We start from the raw sequence: 19,760 nt of genomic DNA, 5'->3' as shown, positions 1-19,760 counted from the left end.
AGGTACATATTTTTATTCGTTATCTTGAGTCCGTGGCGTAGCAGAAATGTAATTTAAAGTTGGCTACACTTTGCATTAGGCTACATTATATCTCTTTCTCAATTTTCTGTGTATCGTTCACTCAGTCCTTATCTGTGGGGGAGGAAAAGCCCGAATTTATTGGAAATAAAGATGTTCGAGTATTTTATTTGAATTAATTCGAAATTGATGTAGAATTTTAATCAAATAGTTTATTCAATATCGAAGGCCACATTAAATTGTAATACGCTGCTATTACTGAAATTGGTGTAAATACGAACATTTAAATTTTGCCAAGGTGTAAGTGCTAACATTTCATTTTATACGTAATAGAAAGGAGCGTGTTATGTAACCTTGAATCACGGGACCTCGATATTGATCATCATATTTTGAAATAATTCAGGTATGTGGAAAGAAGATATTTGTAATATTTAAAAGTTAAATTCCGATTTTATGAGACCGATTTAGACTGCTGCACTTCTTATCACTGTCCCATATCGTTGCTTAATCGACTGGCTATTTTTTATTATGTATCATAAAATTTTTAATAATTTTATGCGCACTTTGTTGTTAATTATTGTTTTTATTTAAATTTGTTGTAATTATGTTCAATAGATTAAACATGTAAAACATAACCTTTATTTCGGAATGTCATTCATTCCAGTGTTATTAGGACTTTTTAAATGTATTTTTTGGTTTTCATTTAAAGAGTTCTTTTAATTGTTGACGTCTCAAGTAATGAATATTATAAATATAAATGCAATGTAAATAAATTAATATATATAAATATTTTTGAAGAATAAATTTCTTAAGGCTAGTGAATAGACTATTTGTAACAAATCGACGATATTTTATGTTAGTTCACATACTTTTTTCAATTGGGCACATGAATAATAGTAAAATACTAAACTATTTTCTTATACCGTTTACACTTTGGTACTTCAATAGGTACATATCTATCTATTCAGAAAGTTAAAAATACAGATAAATATAAATCACAATATTTGTCAATGTGCCAGTTATAGTGACATTGTAAACATTACAATGACCTACTTTCTAACATGAAATTCATCATAAAAGATAGAATTATTTCTTTACAATTATATAAAATGATAAGGCTTATTGTTTACATAATTTTTTTATAAAGCATGCTAGACTGGTAGTGTTATATTTGATTCATTCCCTGAAATTATAAATTTTTTATTTGTAAACTTTTGTGATTATCTGAGAGTTCATCAATACTAAAGTTGTTAACACCATAATTGTGAAAAAAAAAACTTCATATAGGGAACTTTATGCTTTTAATATTTTCTTTTTTTTTATTATTACAAATTTGATATGCCAAAGATACTATTAATATTACTCTTTTTGTTGAAGATTAATTAAAACAAACAACAAGGTACATACAAATTTGACATCATGCATCGGGCAAGATTAATGCTTCAGGCTTCAAATAAAATAGGCAGTACAGAAAGATTTGCATCATGGCTGATCAAAAAACCACAGGTATTTACTTAAAAATACATATTTTTCTTAATTCTTATTATTTATCTCGATTATACTATATTTAGGCACATAAGTTTTAACAATGCTGCCATGTAAATTTTGTTGTTAAAGACATGACACAATTAAACTCTTCATGACATTGAAAAATGTTTAAAAGAAATATAATGATGATAAAAAATCACATTGACCCAAAATGTCTTTTGCCATTGGCTTATCAATAGATAGCCTACGCACAAATGTCACAGAGAAATTTTTGTAAAAATTTCATAGTATAAATACACACTATGTACTAGCTTTATAATTCACCACCACTTATAATGATGAGTCATTTGACTTATGATTGTGTAATCAGTGACGAGGAAACAAGCCTCTTTAGAATGATAATTATTTTTATCACATTATTTATATATTTTACAAACAAGACACTAAAAAAGTACTTGTTTGCTTAGGAGTAAATTAAAACGTCATTAATTATTTTTAGAAACCACGATTTTGCAACATATTACTGGAAACCCTTTTTACCTTTTTAAAAGTTGTTCAATAATATATTAATACATCTTTCATCTACAGGCTGCCGCTATGACAGTAAATGCCAACAGACTAAAAAGTTCAACAGCGGCAGAACCCTTCCTCAATGGATCAAGCTCAGCATATGTTGAGACTATGTACAATAACTGGCTAACAGACCCTAACTCTGTACATGCCGTAAGTATTCACTTTTTTATTAATTTTTAAACAACACGCCTAGATTGATAAGGAAAAACATTTATCTTTAGTTGTCCGCCTAAACCACTCAAGGATCATGTAAATATCCAATGGTAAATTAATATTTGAAATCATTTAATTCAATAATAATCTTAAAAGAATGGTAAATGTAAATTCTTATGAAATTATGTATATCAATCATGTATACATGCATATTGCAATATCTTTAAATTATTTGCCATAACAACTATAATAATAGTAACAAATAAGGTTGGGTTATCAATGATAGTGCTAATAATCTCTAATAGATATGTCTAGTCTGCTTGTCTAGCGTTGTGTCTGTTGGGAGATAAAGTTTTACTTTTTATATAAGTAATTTTGTATTATTTATATGGTGGTTTATAAATAAAAATTAAAGTGGTTGTGAAGTTTTGGCGATACTTCTATTAAAAATTAAAAAGAAGACTTCAAAAGCAATTACCCCTTTTTTTATAATTAATTATACAAAGTTTTTGCGGCTCAGGGTTAGAGAAATTGGTGTTTGCGACAAATCGAATTTTGTTAACTTTTCTAATCTTGGGAGCAGTGGATTGAAATTATAGGTCGTGACTTATTCATTTGCAGGCGTTATCTAACTTAATCCAGTTTAAACTCGAGTTACCTAAAGCTAAATGACCTCGTCATAAACGAATCCATCACGACTATAAATTTACTTTGTTAGATATATCAGATCATTTCGATCACGGAACATGAAGATTGTAGTTTTCATTTCCGGTGGAATGCAAATCGTTATTTATTTCGTAACCATTTCGTAGATTTTTCATTTACAAATTTAAATAATAATTATGTTTCATTATAGATAAGATTGTTTTCCTATATACAACTGTATAATAAAAATAGCTGTTGAATAATTGGCGTTAAAGGTTATCAAAAGATTTTCGCAGTGTTTTATAATAATTGCGAAGATTATATACACGCCCTCTTTCTTATCGGCGGACTTCGACCGTCTCGCCTCCATGAGATTGTGATAAGTGACACCATGGGTGACGTCTATTTGTATTTTTTTTTCCTTTATGTTAATATTTTTATGTCTTCTATGTTTATTTAGAACACACAGTTTAATATGACAGACCCTTTACAATCTGCATTTTGCATCTTAACGTGGTTTACTATTAGGGAATGAAATGGAAAGTTTACTTGCATACATTTCTTTGGCACCAGTCCATTATAGGGCTGGTGTCAACATGAGCTGAACGAAGTCGAGATGTTTCGATGTATTTCGCTGCTGAGGCGTCAATTACATATTATATGCTAAGGCAATAAAATCGTTGTAAAAACATTTTGATTCGAATTGAGTTGTACCTATGTTTTTTTCAATATAATTTAACATATTTTCTCGCGAGTTATATAACACGAAACATCTGTGATACATATGTTTCACTATTGCGCTAGTATAAAAATTTCTATATGTCAATCGTGGTTATGAAATTAACAACGTCAGAAAGCAAAGCAAAAAAAAAAAATATGTATGTAGGTAATCTAACTAAAAACAGGATTAATTTTATGAGTTGGTACATTAAACAATACATTTCTATCTATAACCTTATACTATAAATAACGAAAATAATATCAGATAAAGCGAAGGTCTGACATATTGTGGTGTTAAGGAAACTTTGAATTCCAAATTATAGTTGCGGTTTTTTCGCAGTAACTAACATTTGACAGAAATTTTAGGTATTTCCTTTTTTAATGCAATAATATTCTTACTTCAAACTATCAAATAGAAAGCTAAATTTTTGTACGTAGGCCAAAGATAAAAAAAAACTCCTTCGAGTAGTCGTTTGTTTCAAACCACCATATTTTTGTGTAACGTTTTTGCAATATTTGTCTATAGTCCTGGGATGCATTCTTCCGCAACGCCACAAACGGGGCTCAACCCGGAGTCGCGTACACACCTCCTCCCAATCTAGCGCCGTACTCCAAAAATGAAGTCCCTCTGACTTCACTGGTTCCAGCCGCTGGTGGGATGCCCTCTATCGCTTCGGGTAAGTCAAACTGCCAAAGTGGTTCTGTCTTTTTGATAAATTTTTGGTAATCAAATATTTAATGGCATACCACAAAAAATGTATACTATAGTTCGCTTCACTTTCGAGTCGTAATTGATAGCATTTGCGATATATACGGATAAAAATAACTAAGCAGGTATAAGCGTAGAGATACTCAAACAGTTGAATATTAATAATATATACTAAGTACATATAACATTAAAATATGGTAATTATAGAGAGGTTTTGGTATATTCCAAAATACATGTTTTTTTAGTTATTGTTGTAACTGTTATCTTTGATAGCGTATCTTCATTAATCAGCCCGCAATGACGATATGACGTACAGGAGCGTTATTATTTTCTTTTAACGTCACGATTTGCGTTCGTTGGGTTTATCTCATCATCTTTTTTTGTTATGTCAATTTCGCATATCATCCTTAATCCGCATTTATGCGATATCCAAAAATAAGAGATTATTTTGATTATATAATATTTAAAAGAGTACATATTTTTGTTCCCACTTAAGGGACACAAGCCCCCTGAGATGTGGATCTTCACCCAATACCTTCGCATTAATATACCACGACACAATTTTGAGCTTACAATAAACAGTTTTAGGTTTCAGCTTATGTCCGGTGCTTGTTATGATGATTTTCTTAATTAAAAGCTTTGTCTTGCCTAACGCATTTGAGAGAAATCGTCATCGATCGAATAACGTCCATGAATGAATAAATAAAAAAAATAGTTTAAACGTAACTTACTATTGTTTTTTTTCATATGTTGTTTGTTTTAATTTCTCACAGGCTCACCAATTAACGAAAAGATTATTGACGACCATCTCGCTGTGCAGGCGATCATCAGGAGCTATCAGGTGAACGATGTTTCTATTTATAAAAAAAAAAAAAATTAATTGCACACATTATTATTATTTGCTACTTTTTTAAGTTCATATTTTTTTCCTTGACCAATTTATACTACGATATGTTGAAATATATCTTGTACATTACTCTTGTATTACTTTTGGATTATTAGAAATTGAATAGTTTCGTCTTGACACCTTCACGTGTGATTGCTTGAAAAAGACAATGTATAAACACAATGGGTTGTTCAGCCATTTCTGTTTTAATTGTGGGCGCAACCTTACTCATGGTAATACACAATAACATATTGGTAACACATTATTAGATTGTTTGTCTGCGAGTATTGGCGGAATTAGTTGTTGGTATTTATTGGCACTTTCGAGGGCGTTCAAATTGATCGACACGACCTAGCAATGCAATCATTGAATAAAGTATTCATGTAATGTCAATAGACGATAGCGATGTAAGTACTTTTATAATATCATATAGCGATACACACTAAAACGCTCTAAAACATATTTAAAAATCCCTCATTCCGGTGACATGCTCTTATCAGATTTCTTTTTACATTAACATTGCCGTGGTATTCATGACATAATCGCTTACATGCGAATCAACCGTTGTCTGAGGGGTTAATCATCATCAGCCCATATATGTTCCCACTGCTGGGACACAGGCCTCCTATGAGGGTTTAGGCCATAATCCACCACGCTGGCCAAGTGCGGGTTGGCAGATGTCACATGTCGTCCACTTTTGATTCTTGGACATGCCGGTTTCAGCACGATGTTTTCCTTCACCGTTTTAAGGGGTTAATCAATAATACTTAATTATTTACACTCAAGTAATTTACTATGACGGATAAGCTGAAACAAAGATTTTTCACGATTCTTACGATTCTTAAAATAGATATCGATTGGATCCGTTTGTAAATCCGTTATGAGAACTTATGTTGCCATCTTTATAATTCCTTTTTATAAAATCATCAAAGAAATCTACTATCACTACTCTATTTTAATATATTGCCTCGGCTTTTGTGGCCATATAGTCCTTCGGGTTAATTTTCCTGTAGTTCTCGAGCTTTAAAAGCTTTAAAATTGTCCATGTTAATCCCCTTCCCTTTACTTTCCCGATCCTATAAGGTGGGAATTTCTCAATTGTTACCTCCTTTGTTACGCTAGTTTCAGCTGTTATAAGGCTTTCTCGCTAACAGTTACTATTGTATACCCTATACTACTAAGGAATCCTAAGTCTAACAACCCCGTCCCCAATATCCCTAAGCGACAGGCCGCACAGGCGATTTAGTGTGTACGTTGGGTCGTGTCGTGGACTCGTGGGCTAACGTTTGGTGGCGGGTGCGTGGCAGGCTCGCGGGCACCTGGCGGCCGACGTGGACCCGCTGGGCATCACGACGGCCAACCTGCCCCAACTGGGCATGCGGGCGCCGAACTCGGAACTCATCATGAGGAAATATTTCAATTTCGGTACGCAGCATACGCTCACGAGTGGCCGGTGTTGCGGAATACTCGACGCAAATATTCAATTCAACATTTTGACGCTTTTCTCGCTTGTTGTTATGCGACACTGTTGCAGTGCAGTGGTGTTATCGAAGCTATGTAATGGCGCGATTCAATGATAAGATAGATTCAAGTTCGAAGAAAGTGGACCGATAAATCGGTGTCTTTTCTGCTTATTTATATTTTGTTTGGATATTCGAATGCCTATGTTAACAATACCCAGTTTTATGACCAGCTTAAAGCTATGCTGGAGGAGTAAGTTTTAGTAAAGTCGTGAAGTGTTTGTGCCTCGAGTATTTTGCAACACTACGAGTGACATGTCGCTGCCGCGCGTTTGAAAGCAATCACTTGCGATAACTGGGGTGTTTAATATAGCGTATAGCTTTGTCGTCTTTGCCGATATTATTACATACATACATTATGAAAATCAGAATTTGAAATTTCCTCTTGACTAATATGAATTCTGTATACATGCATTATAGATGTGTACACTGTAACCTATATGGCAGGACTTTACAAATTCTGATTCTTTCACAAACCAACGCAATATCAAGTTTATTGCGTAATCTTTTCAATTATTGGTTCCTATAAATTTTTGGTGATTGTTTTCAATAACTCTTTTTTGTACTAATTTAGTAAATAGTTCATGTAGAGTTATCGGTTGCGCTTCGTATGGAATACAGATTCAATAATACTTTAAACTTATGTCTAATAGTAACTTTGCATGTATGTGATAATATTAGCAGTATTTTCAAAAGATTTTTTTTTGCTGTAGTCTCGTTTTAAAGTTTAACAACTTGAATAGAAATAATACAATGGTAACAAACAATAATCAAATACCATTTTAAATGAACGTTGTGTTTGATACTAACCACATTGTCATGCAATCATGCATTCATAGACCCACCTTTAAGAATTGCTAGTCTCAAAATATGATGTTTATCCAAGATTTTAAGTTGATGTCTCTGTATTTCTCTTGATTATTTATTTATTATACATTTTTATTATTTAGTTTATTAAGCAACCAGCCAATATATCCTTTATTAACTGGGATTCATTATATGAAATGTGTTAATTTAAGCTTATCTTTCATTAATTGAACGGTGTTTTGGGAGATGGATTATTATATTATGATACATTCGATATAATGAAGGCATTCAGTCTTTTTACTTTCATGTATATTATGCATTGTATTAGTGACAGTACACAGTCCTACAGCCAATGTCGGTTTAGTGCTTTTCGTTACATCGATTTAGCGGTAAACGCACATATATCCACTAAAACAGTGTCTATAATTTTCGTCAATGATTGATTTTTGAAAATAATTGGTGTCTAATGAAGTAATGGCAATTAAAAACAATGCGCATATCGCCATGTTCAATTGCCGTTTCGATGTGTACTTAAGAAATAAATTCCCGGAGGGTAGTCGCGCGGTCACCTCGTGGCGAACCTCGACCCGCTCGGCATAACCACCGGCGACCCGGTGTCGAGCGGCGACTGGCACGGCGGCCTGCGCGCGTTCGCGAACGAAGCGGTCATTAGGCAGCACGTGCGATTCGGTATGCCTCGGACGTGTATTTATTGATTATTAAACTACCCGCTCTTTGTGGTGGCAGATGACTGGTTTTGGTGGGATTAGTGGGATAAATTGCGTTGTTGTTAGTTGTGATTGTTTTGATTGAATTAAAATTCACCACCATTTAAACGTGATTTATTCATTATATTGAATAAATTGTGTTTTTAATCCTTGCTGTTTTTATATGGAAAACGCGTTACTATCCTGGTTTTCTGCTGATTCCTTTTCTGGGCAAAGTATGATTAAACAATTAATATCTCTTGAACATCTCTGCCGAAAAGTATTCGGGAAGTGCACGTTATCTGAGCTTGATAATCTTGATAGTACATGGTCATCCGTTAATTGATCTACCCGATGCGGTTATTTTAATTTTCAATCTGTAATTGCGTCTTTATCCTATTGGGATATTGGAATACTAGGTGAATTCCCTTAAAGCTTATTGCCAGTAGACTTTTAGATGCTTACGATATACGGTGTATGGTTAATTGGTAAACTCGATAAATTTTTCGGTGCCGGGTTTTCTTTTTTCTTATTGCTTTTATGCACTTTTTAATAATAAGAAAGCTGGTGTTGCTATATGAAAGATTGCAAGGCTTTCGCTTCGGTTTATACACATTTGCATGTGTATGATATGCCACAGCCGATACATAAATCTTCAAGGCTTTTTATAGAAATACTTTTTATATATTTTTCTTATTTTAAAAAGCACAAAAAATTGTCAATAACATTGAAAGCAACAAAGGCAATATGAAACTTGAGACTAGCTTTTTTATCTTCGGTCTTATCATTTAACTACTATCGATTCTATTCAGCTCATGTTTTGTGATTGTCTTTACATTAGAAATTAAATTAACATTTAGCATTCATTTAATTATAATACAGTGTATAACCATATTCCTTTACTAGCCTAATTGTTATTAGGCTACCATTTGGGACATTTATAATTATGAATGATATGTTTATTGTACTGTAAAATTTAAAGTGTAATGTTCATAATAATACAAGAACAATTTACTGGGACGTGTCCTATCCCTAAAGTGTAGTAGTGAATGACATTCTAGGACATATGAGTTAAAGTTTGGTGTGTTAATTAGGTAGGTGCGTTTCAGTGGCGTTCATCTCGTGATACTTTTTTAATGGTAATAAAGGTACATTACTGTAATCAGTAAATACTCGTATACTAGGATATGACTCCTATATATAAATAACGTTGATATAAGCAGGATATTGTTTTATATATAATATGTATTATGATATTATTGATAAATCTTTTTGATTGAAAAAGCATCAATCATGTATTAGGTATCATTCTCAGATATGTTATCTTATCGGCCTCATCATTCTTCCTATATTTAATGATATTCACACGAAAACGCCTTATTACATTCATATGATAAGTATTCGGACACAATACAAACTACACTCTAAAGAAGGATGAGCTCCAAAAATTGGGAAAACGTATTTTGTTACGTGTTCAATCTTCAGACAAGAAAAAATTATGGTTTTCAGAATTCGGCGAACAAATCAGGATTTGTTGCTTCCATGGGGTCATCGATGTTTATGAGTTATATTTCCTTACATAGTGTTAAGCATAATACATACCGCAGCAATGCAATAGTATACAATTCAGTTATTTATTTAACAATCATTTTATGCTTTTTATCTATTTTTTTTGAACGAGGCCACTTCACCACAGGTATCGATATCGTTCTTTTATTTAACAAGTATAAACTAAAAAAACAGATCCGGGGACACCATATAGCAAAACTCGACCCATTGGAAATAGCAAACTTCAATACAGCTGATAAAAACCCTCGGGAGGTGATACACAGCAGCTACAGGTTTGGTAAGGAGACTAGAACCTGCATTGCACCTTAGCCGCTCCACAAGCGACGTAGTTATGGCGACAAAATGACAACCAAACTATTTTTTTCACTACTCTAAAGTTAATAGGGACCATTTGTGTGTTTTAATGTTGACTAAAGATTGACCTCTTTACATAATTAGGATATTACAAATCTTGTGTTTTCTTTTTCAAAAATATTATATTTTACGTCGTTTTATATTAGATGACCGCTATTTTCTTTTGAGTAGTATGTATAACAAATATTTTAAATTCTGAATCATATTTCCAACATAAAGTTTGGTTATGTAAAGGTTGAGCGCTGTAACTACACATACATAAACGTGATACAATGCACAAGAAAACGGTGGCACGCCATTACTATTATATATTTATTCATGTACACTATATGCATGTAACCATTATTATCGGCTAGAACTGTTTGTAACAAGCATGATACTTCACTTCAATGTTTATATATAATTTGTCGACAATATGCATGATTATATTGTTATTTACTTGTTTATATTTACTACATATAATACGTATATAAGACCATTTGGGTATGTCTATTTATGAATTCAATTGTTTGTCTACTCGGTTGAAACTATGGCAGGGATTTGTGAAGTGACCTTGGTGTTTTATATTTAGTTTTCTCGCTTCTGGATCGAATCCAACTGATTTCGGACACTATCATTTCAAGGTGGAATACAAAAGTGAAAATGGAAAATGTACTGCGTCACATCCTTATCATAATATGTTTTATTGGTTTATTGTGATTTAACGTTGAGCTTGGGACGGCTAGGAAAAAATATATGTCAATGGTAATCGAATTAGGTGTTATTATGTAACGCTCTGAGAAACGCTAGTAAAGGGATATGATTACTTATATGTGTGCTTTCTTATTTTCTGTCTCAGTGTTAAAATTGGTAAAAAGCTTTATAATAGTTATATTATTCAATTTAGTTTATAATATTTATATTCTTGATGATCTGATGTCTCTTATTCTAATTGATAATTGTATGATTTTAAACGCTTGAGGTTCCTACTCTTATATATCACTATACATTTTAGATGAAGCCGACATGGACAGAGTTTTTAAACTGCCTTCTACGACTTTTATTGGTGAAAAAGAAAAGGCCTTGCCGTTGAGGTAACGTACAAGGAGCATATATACTTGAGGACATATTACTTACTATGTTTTCGATCATTATCAATTAGCGTATAAATATTTGGCAAATGATTAATAGTTACTTTTACAGTAACGCTATTGATTACGTATTAATATTATGATCGCGTTTCTAAACGCCGTTAGCGAAATCTAAATAAGAGGGTCAAATTTATCTCGACTTTTGAATTCACGGAACCTGATATACTGAAAAATTGGTTGGTTGTATATTTTACAATGTTATCCAAACAATATTGCTCCTGGTCTCATAGGAATTCTCTTAAAGCAGCACACACATTTTGCCTCTTCAACTGTCTACTCTCTTCTAAACAATCTCGTTCCACTTCAGAGAGATCCTCAACCGCCTGGAGCAGGCGTACTGCAACAACATCGGCATCGAGTTCATGTTCATCAACTCGCTGGAGCAATGCAACTGGATCCGGCAGCGCATGGAGCCGCCGAACGTCACCAAGATGAGCCCCGACCAGAAGCGGCTGATCTTGGCCCGCCTCACCAGATCCGCTGGGTGAGCATTGAAATGCTTTATATATAAATGAGATATTTTAAATAATTTTGCATTTTTCATTCATTTTTGCATGTGGTCACTGAGAATGATATTGCAAATCCCTACTCCCTGCCGATATTATAAATGCGAAAGTAACTCTGTCTGTTTGTCTGTCTATCTGTCTGATTTTTCGTGACGTTTTTTTTTAATTTCATTAGAACTCAAGTCACAGTCTTAAAAATAATACATGTATTAAATATAAGTAAAGCAATACTTATCATTGTTTATGGTAATAATTAAATACCTTTTATCAATTTTATAATTAATACAAGTATTGTTATAAGGAACACTTGTATCAACGAAATATAAATTACACTTGTAGCAATAAATAAAAAAAGTATCTTTGGATAATAAAAGATAATCAATTGAATATAAATAATCATAATAAAATAAATAAACCAAAAAGATACATAAGGAAGCAAAAAAGCAAAAGAAAAATTTTCCTTTTACCTATTTCCTCACTTTAGTTGAAATATAATCACGCAGAATGCTAATTAGTTTCGTTCTTTTACAGCTTTGAGAACTTCCTGGCTAAGAAATGGTCATCAGAGAAGCGGTTCGGTCTCGAGGGTTGTGAAATTTTGATTCCCGCTATGAAGCAAGTCATTGACGTATCCACGAAACTCGGTGTTGAATCTATCATTATGGGAATGCCACATAGAGGTAAGGTATATTTAATTGAAAAAAGTCATGTAAACAGTGAATACATGTATAAGAGACGGTAGAAACCCCAGCTGTTTACATAATTGTATATTTTGTTTTGGCGCATTCAATTTGTGAGATAGTAATGATAATCAAGGATAACAGTTCTCAGTCAACATAATTACAAAAAACCGGTATGACTTAGCACAAACTGGTTTTTGCCCAGTTTGATACTAGCTGGCTAGGCTGTGCGTTATCTTTCTGCAATGGTACAGCTTACTAAATTCAAACAAACACTTTATTTATTCATGTTACATGTATAAAAATCATTTTCCATTCAGAAATAATAGTATTCATTGCTATTTTTAGGAATTAAGAAATGTGTGATATAAACAATGTATTAATCATTTAATATACATTAGTACATTTATTACACATTAATAAATAAAGTATAAAATACCGCTGGAACGAGTATATTTTGATACTGTTTGTTATCTGTATCTGTTAAAATTTTACCTATCATACTTATTATATGTGTTATTGACTGGAATTCAAGCTCTGTTATTTTAACCAAAAGTCGTATTTTAACTCTGCAACTTATATGACGAGGGAAAAACTTTGGCATCATTGTATTAATTTACTTAATTTTTTTTGTCGTATCTTTGTTTTTGTACTAAATAAAGGCATGTCTAGCTATTTATCTATTTATGAACGTTTATTGTTTTTCTAGGACGTCTCAATGTTTTGGCTAACGTTTGCCGTAAGCCACTTCACCAGCTGTTTACACAGTTTGCCGGTCTAGAAGCCGAGGATGATGTAAGTTTTTTTTTATTTAGATAATCAACATGTATGTATATATATCGCGTATATAATGTTATTGTCATATAAATAAAATAATTTATTGAGCGATAGTGTTTTATGTACAAAGATAGCTTATCTATCTCTCGAATAAAATAAATTTGTAATGTCAAGTGGCTAGTTTTTACCGGATTACATATGTTACTTGAGGAAAAACCTTTTGAGATACTACAATGCCCTAAATGAAATGCCGAAATTCCGCTTCAACTACTCCTTTGAAGCGAATTAAAATGTTGCCAAAATACATTCTGTCGAGTAAGAATCTGCTTAATGCATCTTAAATTTTGAAATATTGCCCATATTTCAAAATTTTAAAATTTGTCATGTTAAATCGCTTTAACAAGCCGCACATATAGCCACACTTAGTGACAGTCGGTACATGGGCAATACTCATGCAATCCGAGCCGGCAGGGCTCCGGTGACGTGAAGTACCACTTGGGCACGTACATCGAGCGGCTGAACCGCGTGACGAACAAGAACATCCGGCTCGCGGTGTGCGCCAACCCGTCGCACCTGGAGGCGGTCGACCCCGTGGTGCAGGGCAAGACGCGCGCCGAGCAGTTCTACCGAGGGGACAACGAGGGCAAGAAGGTACGACCTGAGCTTGGATCATTTCGCAATATACTATTTTTGATTCTTTTTACTTTTTATTTTATAATGAATATAAATTTTTCATCAAATTTTTACATTCATTTGATGTTTTGATTTCTGTCAAATTACATATATCATTTAATAATGATATACAGGTAATACTTCTATTAATTTATTAATTAAGGGCATCTGGGCGGCATCAAAGAGGTATCTTGGCCGCCTGATGTTAAATGGCCACTCCACCCATAATCACCTGTAACAGATCTTTTTATTGCAAATTCGCTCTTTTCTTATAGTTTCATAAAGACCCAATCCCAACTCCATTGTTCATGTGTAGGTAATGTCGATCCTGCTCCACGGAGACGCGGCGTTCGCGGGCCAGGGCGTGGTGTTCGAGACGATGCACTTGTCCGACTTGCCGGCGTACACTACACACGGCACCATACACATTGTAGTCAACAACCAGATCGGCTTCACCACTGACCCCAGGCATTCGCGTTCGTCCGCCTATTGTACTGGTAAGTGGAAGTTGTTTATCTATGATCAAACTAAATTTTATTAATTTATTTAAAACACTTTTTGGCAATATATAAATAAAAGTAATTAAACCAAAAAAAGGTGTATGGTGAGGTTGAGGCTTACAAAAGGCGGCCTTGTTGATAGGAAACAATCTCTACCAGGCGACCTTACTAAATTTATATTATGTTACGAAATAAAAGTCGTACTACTTGACCTTTAACTAGTTTTAGCAAAACATGGGTGAAACATGGCATAGCAAATCATTCATAAAAATACCCTCATAAAAAGTCTTGAGTAAGTTTTGAACTCATAAACAAGGAGTGATATGCTTTACTACTTTAGCATACTCGTAGTTGTAAAACATATCTCTACTTTATATGACATATTTCCCTCGCAAAAGAACTTAACAAATTCTAATGTCAACCGCATAATCTTTACACCTTATTGACAAAAACACGTGGTAGATGTTATCATGTTATCATCTTACACATTCGGTTTATAAGTGGAGCGTGCAAATACGTATGTTTGAATTTGATTTTATAATTACAATATTTCTTTCTTATATTTAAAACAAGCTTTTCGCCTGCGGATTCGTCTGCTTAGCTAAAGCGAATTCCCTTGGGAATGAGATATTTCACTGCGCTAAAAGCCTGTGTTTTTATCTAGTTCCCTAACTATAGATTAATTATGAGACATTGTAGTAGACATGTCCCTATATCCCTGTGTATGCTTAAATCTTTAAAACTGCGCAACGGATTTTATTCGGGTTTTTTATAGATAGAGTGATTCAAGGGGAAGGTTTATATGTATCTATTAAACTACTTCGAATTTAACGCGTGCGAAGACGCCGGCAAAGGTTAATATTTTGACACATCCAAATATCTATAACACGGCACGCTTGCACCGCAGACGTGGCGCGCGTGGTGAACGCGCCGATATTCCACGTGAACAGCGACAACCCGGAGGCGGTGATGCACGTGTGCAACGTGGCGGCCGAGTGGCGCGCCACCTTCCACAAGGACGTCGTCATCGACATCGTGTCGTACCGCCGCAACGGCCACAACGAGGTCGACGAGCCGATGTTCACGCAGCCGCTCATGTACCAGAAGATCAGGAACACGAAGCCGGGTGGGTGATGTATACATAGCTTTAGAAAAAAAAAACAAAACACAAAAAATTTTGAGTCGCAAAGATAATCAAGTATATATTTTTAGCGATGGTAAATGAAACAAAAAGTAGAAACCATTATTATTAGTGGCACAAGAACTGCTTGTCACATCAAATTACACATACAGGAGTTTTATCAATCTGAATGAAATTAAGACAATTTTGGTGTGGTGAATGAGTACTCCTAGCTTTCAAATAGTAAATAATGAAGTGAATGGTTTTACCCTAAAAAGAATCGAGTCTGTACATCGTAGCAGTATATCGTCTTTCTAAGCTCTAATGTTATTTTACGATTTCTTTTTTATGCAGCACTCGAAATTTATGCTGACCAACTGATTGCTGAGGGCGTCGTTACCGCTGAGGAAGTAAAGGACGTTAAAGACAAATATGAGAAGATTTGCGAAGACGCGTACAACCAGGCCAAACAGGAGACCCACATCAAGTACAAGGACTGGCTCGATTCCCCCTGGTCTGGATTCTTCGAGGGCAAGGACCCACTTAAGGTAAGAATTGTAATATGTATATTGAATTGTATTGGATAATGGTAGTTTAAGCTACTAAGCTAAACTACTAATTGGGCTAATAGCTGTTTAACCGTTTAAGTTTTTGAATGCGTATAAATTACGGCATATAGTTTATACAATATTTAAGTATGTTAAATAAATATTTTCCGTTATATATATCTCTTTATTTCTATTTTGAAAAAATAACGCAAATGTACATCCTACGAATGAATTTGTCGATATACAATACCTCTTATAATAGCGAAACTCTGATTTAAATTAAACCTTATAGTAATAATAATCTGCCCTTTATATTCCCAGATGTCCCCAACCGGAGTGGTAGAAGAGACACTGGTGCACATCGGCAAGCGTTTCTCCAGCCCGCCCCCGAACGCGGCCGAGTTCGAGATCCACAAGGGTCTGTTGCGTATCCTCAAGTCCCGCATGGAGATGGTCGAGAAGCGGACCGTGGACTGGGCGCTCGCTGAGGCCATGGCCTTCGGCTCGCTGCTCAAGGAGGGCATACACGTGCGGCTGTCGGGAGAGGACGTCGAGAGAGGCACGTTCTCACACAGGTGTGTATGGTATTTGTTCTGCAGTGCGATAGTGACATTTGTTTTACTTGTAGCTGAATTTTATAATTGTACTAGACTACTCAGTAGTGAGTAGACTGAACACGCCCACCGCGGTCGCTCCCGCTAATTATAAGTGCTTCCACAAGTTCTCTTTATTAAAGTCCCTCTTTTTTAAAAATTATTTTACTATAGATCTGATAGTTATCCATATAGTGAGTGAATATATAAATAGTAAATTTAGTGATTAACTATTGGATCCATCAATATTAAAATGTGAAAATATATGAAGGAATAAGGCAAAATTTCTTCGCAATGGATAACAATACGTTTTAAAAAGTTTGTAAGAACCATTCGAATAATGGAAATTGTTTCATTTACAGACATCACGTGCTTCACCACCAGAAGGTAGATAAGGCTACCTACTGCCCATTGGCGCACCTCTATCCCGACCAAGCTCCATACACCGTGTGCAATAGTTCACTTTCTGAATATGGTATGCTTTTTTTATTTAGATTAATATATAATCTTGCATAGTGTAAAGCAATTACATAAATAACCAACAATAAAAAGAAAGTTGTTTGATCAATCAATAATTATTATGTATAGGATTTCGATCACTTAAAAACAAATAAAAAAAGATGAATAATTAGTGTTTGCTAATTTCTTTATCTTCATAGATAGGGGTTAGTTTATATTTACGATCAGTTAAATGTAATGTTTCTGGCACAGGCGTGCTCGGCTTCGAGGTGGGCTACTCGGTGACGAACCCGAATGCGCTGGTGCTGTGGGAGGCGCAGTTCGGCGACTTCAACAACGTGGCACAGTGCATCATCGACCAGTTCATATCCAGCGGCCAGGCCAAGTGGGTGCGCCAGTCCGGCATCGTGCTGCTGCAGCCGCACGGCATGGAGGGCATGGTGCGTGCACCGACATCTTACACTAATCTTAGTACATGCCATAATGAGTTCAAATCTTAGAACTGTAGATCGTAAAGGGACCGAGACCTTAACAATAAATAAGGGGCACCGTAACTATAAATAAGGCGATAATTAAAATTGTTTCACGTAATTTTTTTTATTAGCTTCACTTGTATTACTGTGTATAATCCACTTCTTAAGACTCGATTTTGCCCCACTTTAAATGGAAAAATTTTATACAAACACATTTGTAGACTTATGAAGGATTTTTGACAATAATTTAATTTAATGAGTTTATATTATTATCTTGATAAGGATAGCCAGGATTATATAAAATTACCTATAGTATACTCTGTATAAGTACCAGTGAGACAATTCAGTTGAATCGTGTTTTTTTTTAACTAAATTTATTGAACGTCAGGGACCTGAACATTCGTCGGCCCGCCTGGAGCGCTTCCTGCAGATGAGTGCTGACGATCCCGACTACATGCCACCTGAGAGCCCCGACTATGAAGGTATTGAAACTTTCGTTACATTTTTTGTTCTGTTACTCTTTTATTTTTAAAATGCTGAACTAATTTGGTTTAAATTTGTTATACAGACTTATAGTACGCAGTACTGTATCTATAAGTCCTTATTAAAATTATAAATGCAAATGAGGTTTGTTTTTCTATCATTAAGGTCCCTTTTGTGCGATTTTATACTATGATTTAGTGCCTGTAAACAGTTAGAAGGTAAAGAGTGATAGAATTATGAATGTGAATTATCTTAGACAAACCTGTGAGTAACGTAAAACTATTTAAATTAAATGATGATCTTATATTATACACATAATTATAACACCCAATAACTTGTCCCAGTGCGGCAATTGCACGACTGCAACTGGATAGTGGCGAACTGCTCGACGCCGGCGTCGCTGTTCCACATCCTGCGGCGGCAGATCGCGCTGCCGTTCCGCAAGCCGCTCATACTGATGACGCCCAAGTCGCTGCTGCGCCACCCCGAGTGCAAGTCCTCCTTCGACGAGATGGCCGAGGGCACCGCCTTCAGGAGGTAACGATACGTACTTTTTTTTGTGTGTAATCCCCCCGACCCTCGAGGAGAGAGCTGTGGGTTATGACGGTTCCTATCGGCTGAAGCCACCACTTTGTTCCGTCGAGCCGCTTTAGTAAGGGGCCACGGATGATGGCGATACGTACTTGGTATTACTGAATTATACTACGATCGCTTCGGCACTATACGCGCAATATTACTTCCAATAAGGAAAGTAAAAGTGCAAACATACACACTAACCTGATGGTAAGCGCTACCACCGCCCATGAACATTTGAAGAGGCATTACGTCCATTGTAGACATTACGCCTCTACAAATGGATTGCCGACTTTAAATAGGGAAGGAATTAAAAAAAGAATTGTCGAGACGAATAAAGAAAAGGACTGGGAAGGGTAAGGAAAAGGATATGAGTCTCCGGTTCCCCCAATCACCGAACGAAACACGGCAGAATGCTATTTCATGCCGGTCTTCTGTGAGGGTGTGCCGAATTCATGCCGAAGGGTGCTCGACTACCACATACTAGATCTTTCATTGATTCTCCTTACTTTTTGTATATTTTATTGAACGCACTTTAAGTTGTATATTCAATGATAAAGCCAGTAGAAGTAGATACCTGAAATAGTGTTAATAAAAAAGCAATATTGACAGTATCTTTTTGACAGTTTCGTCTTCAGTCTTATTTAGCGGCATAGTTGTTGCCGATTCTGACCGACTCTTGTGTAATTCAGGGGACTGGTGGTTGTGTTTGGTTAACTTTTAATTGTGTATTTATATTATATAGAGTGCTGCCCGAAGAGGGCCCGGCGGCCGAGAACCCGGACAAGGTCCGCAAGTTGGCGTTCTGCTCCGGCAGAGTGTACTACGACCTGCTCAAGGAGCGCCGCGACAGAGGGCTCGAGAAGGACATCGCTATTGTCAGGTACAATGATTGTACGGGCTCACGGGTCTTAGTTGTAAAAATAGACTATCGAAATTCTTAACCTACATTAAATTATAGGTTAAAGACGTTTTTGAACACATATAGTAACTTTAAACAATATGGACCCATTTTAGTTATGTTTTTAACACGCTTTTATTAGCTTCACTTGTATGTTTGTATGTATGTAACTCACACCCGTTTTTCTCCCACTTCC

General features: G+C 35.0%; 1 protein-coding gene across 3 annotated transcripts in view; it reads left to right on the top strand.

The window, feature by feature from the left end:
* Nucleotides 1–107: 107 nt before the first annotated feature.
* LOC119831015 (2-oxoglutarate dehydrogenase, mitochondrial) overlaps nt 108–19,760 on the top strand; it is a 25,184-nt gene continuing 5,531 nt past the window's right edge. The window contains exons 1-20 of one of the 3 annotated variants that reach the window (XM_038354211.1): nt 108–421; nt 1,396–1,524; nt 2,095–2,229; nt 4,124–4,274; nt 5,080–5,147; nt 8,077–8,209; nt 11,144–11,222; nt 11,587–11,763; nt 12,317–12,465; nt 13,175–13,260; nt 13,714–13,893; nt 14,231–14,411; nt 15,322–15,540; nt 15,889–16,082; nt 16,404–16,657; nt 17,038–17,150; nt 17,387–17,574; nt 17,996–18,089; nt 18,435–18,627; nt 19,409–19,546. In XM_038354211.1, coding sequence (XP_038210139.1) covers nt 1,438–1,524; nt 2,095–2,229; nt 4,124–4,274; nt 5,080–5,147; nt 8,077–8,209; nt 11,144–11,222; nt 11,587–11,763; nt 12,317–12,465; nt 13,175–13,260; nt 13,714–13,893; nt 14,231–14,411; nt 15,322–15,540; nt 15,889–16,082; nt 16,404–16,657; nt 17,038–17,150; nt 17,387–17,574; nt 17,996–18,089; nt 18,435–18,627; nt 19,409–19,546 — 2,819 coding nt within the window. In that variant the 5' untranslated portion in view covers nt 108–421; nt 1,396–1,437. Of the gene's footprint in view, nt 422–1,395; nt 1,525–2,094; nt 2,230–4,123; nt 4,275–5,079; nt 5,148–6,499; nt 6,618–8,076; nt 8,210–9,969; nt 10,073–11,143; nt 11,223–11,586; nt 11,764–12,316; nt 12,466–13,174; nt 13,261–13,713; nt 13,894–14,230; nt 14,412–15,321; nt 15,541–15,888; nt 16,083–16,403; nt 16,658–17,037; nt 17,151–17,386; nt 17,575–17,995; nt 18,090–18,434; nt 18,628–19,408; nt 19,547–19,760 lie in introns of all 3 variants that reach the window. The other 2 variants (XM_038354214.1, XM_038354212.1) reach the window with 2 other exon arrangements.

This window comes from Zerene cesonia, chromosome 13 (genome assembly GCF_012273895.1).
Source record: "Zerene cesonia ecotype Mississippi chromosome 13, Zerene_cesonia_1.1, whole genome shotgun sequence".
Taxonomy (NCBI): Eukaryota; Metazoa; Arthropoda; class Insecta; order Lepidoptera; family Pieridae; genus Zerene; species Zerene cesonia.
Note: the sequence above shows the minus strand (reverse complement) of the source record. Positions and strands in the feature narration are given on the sequence as shown.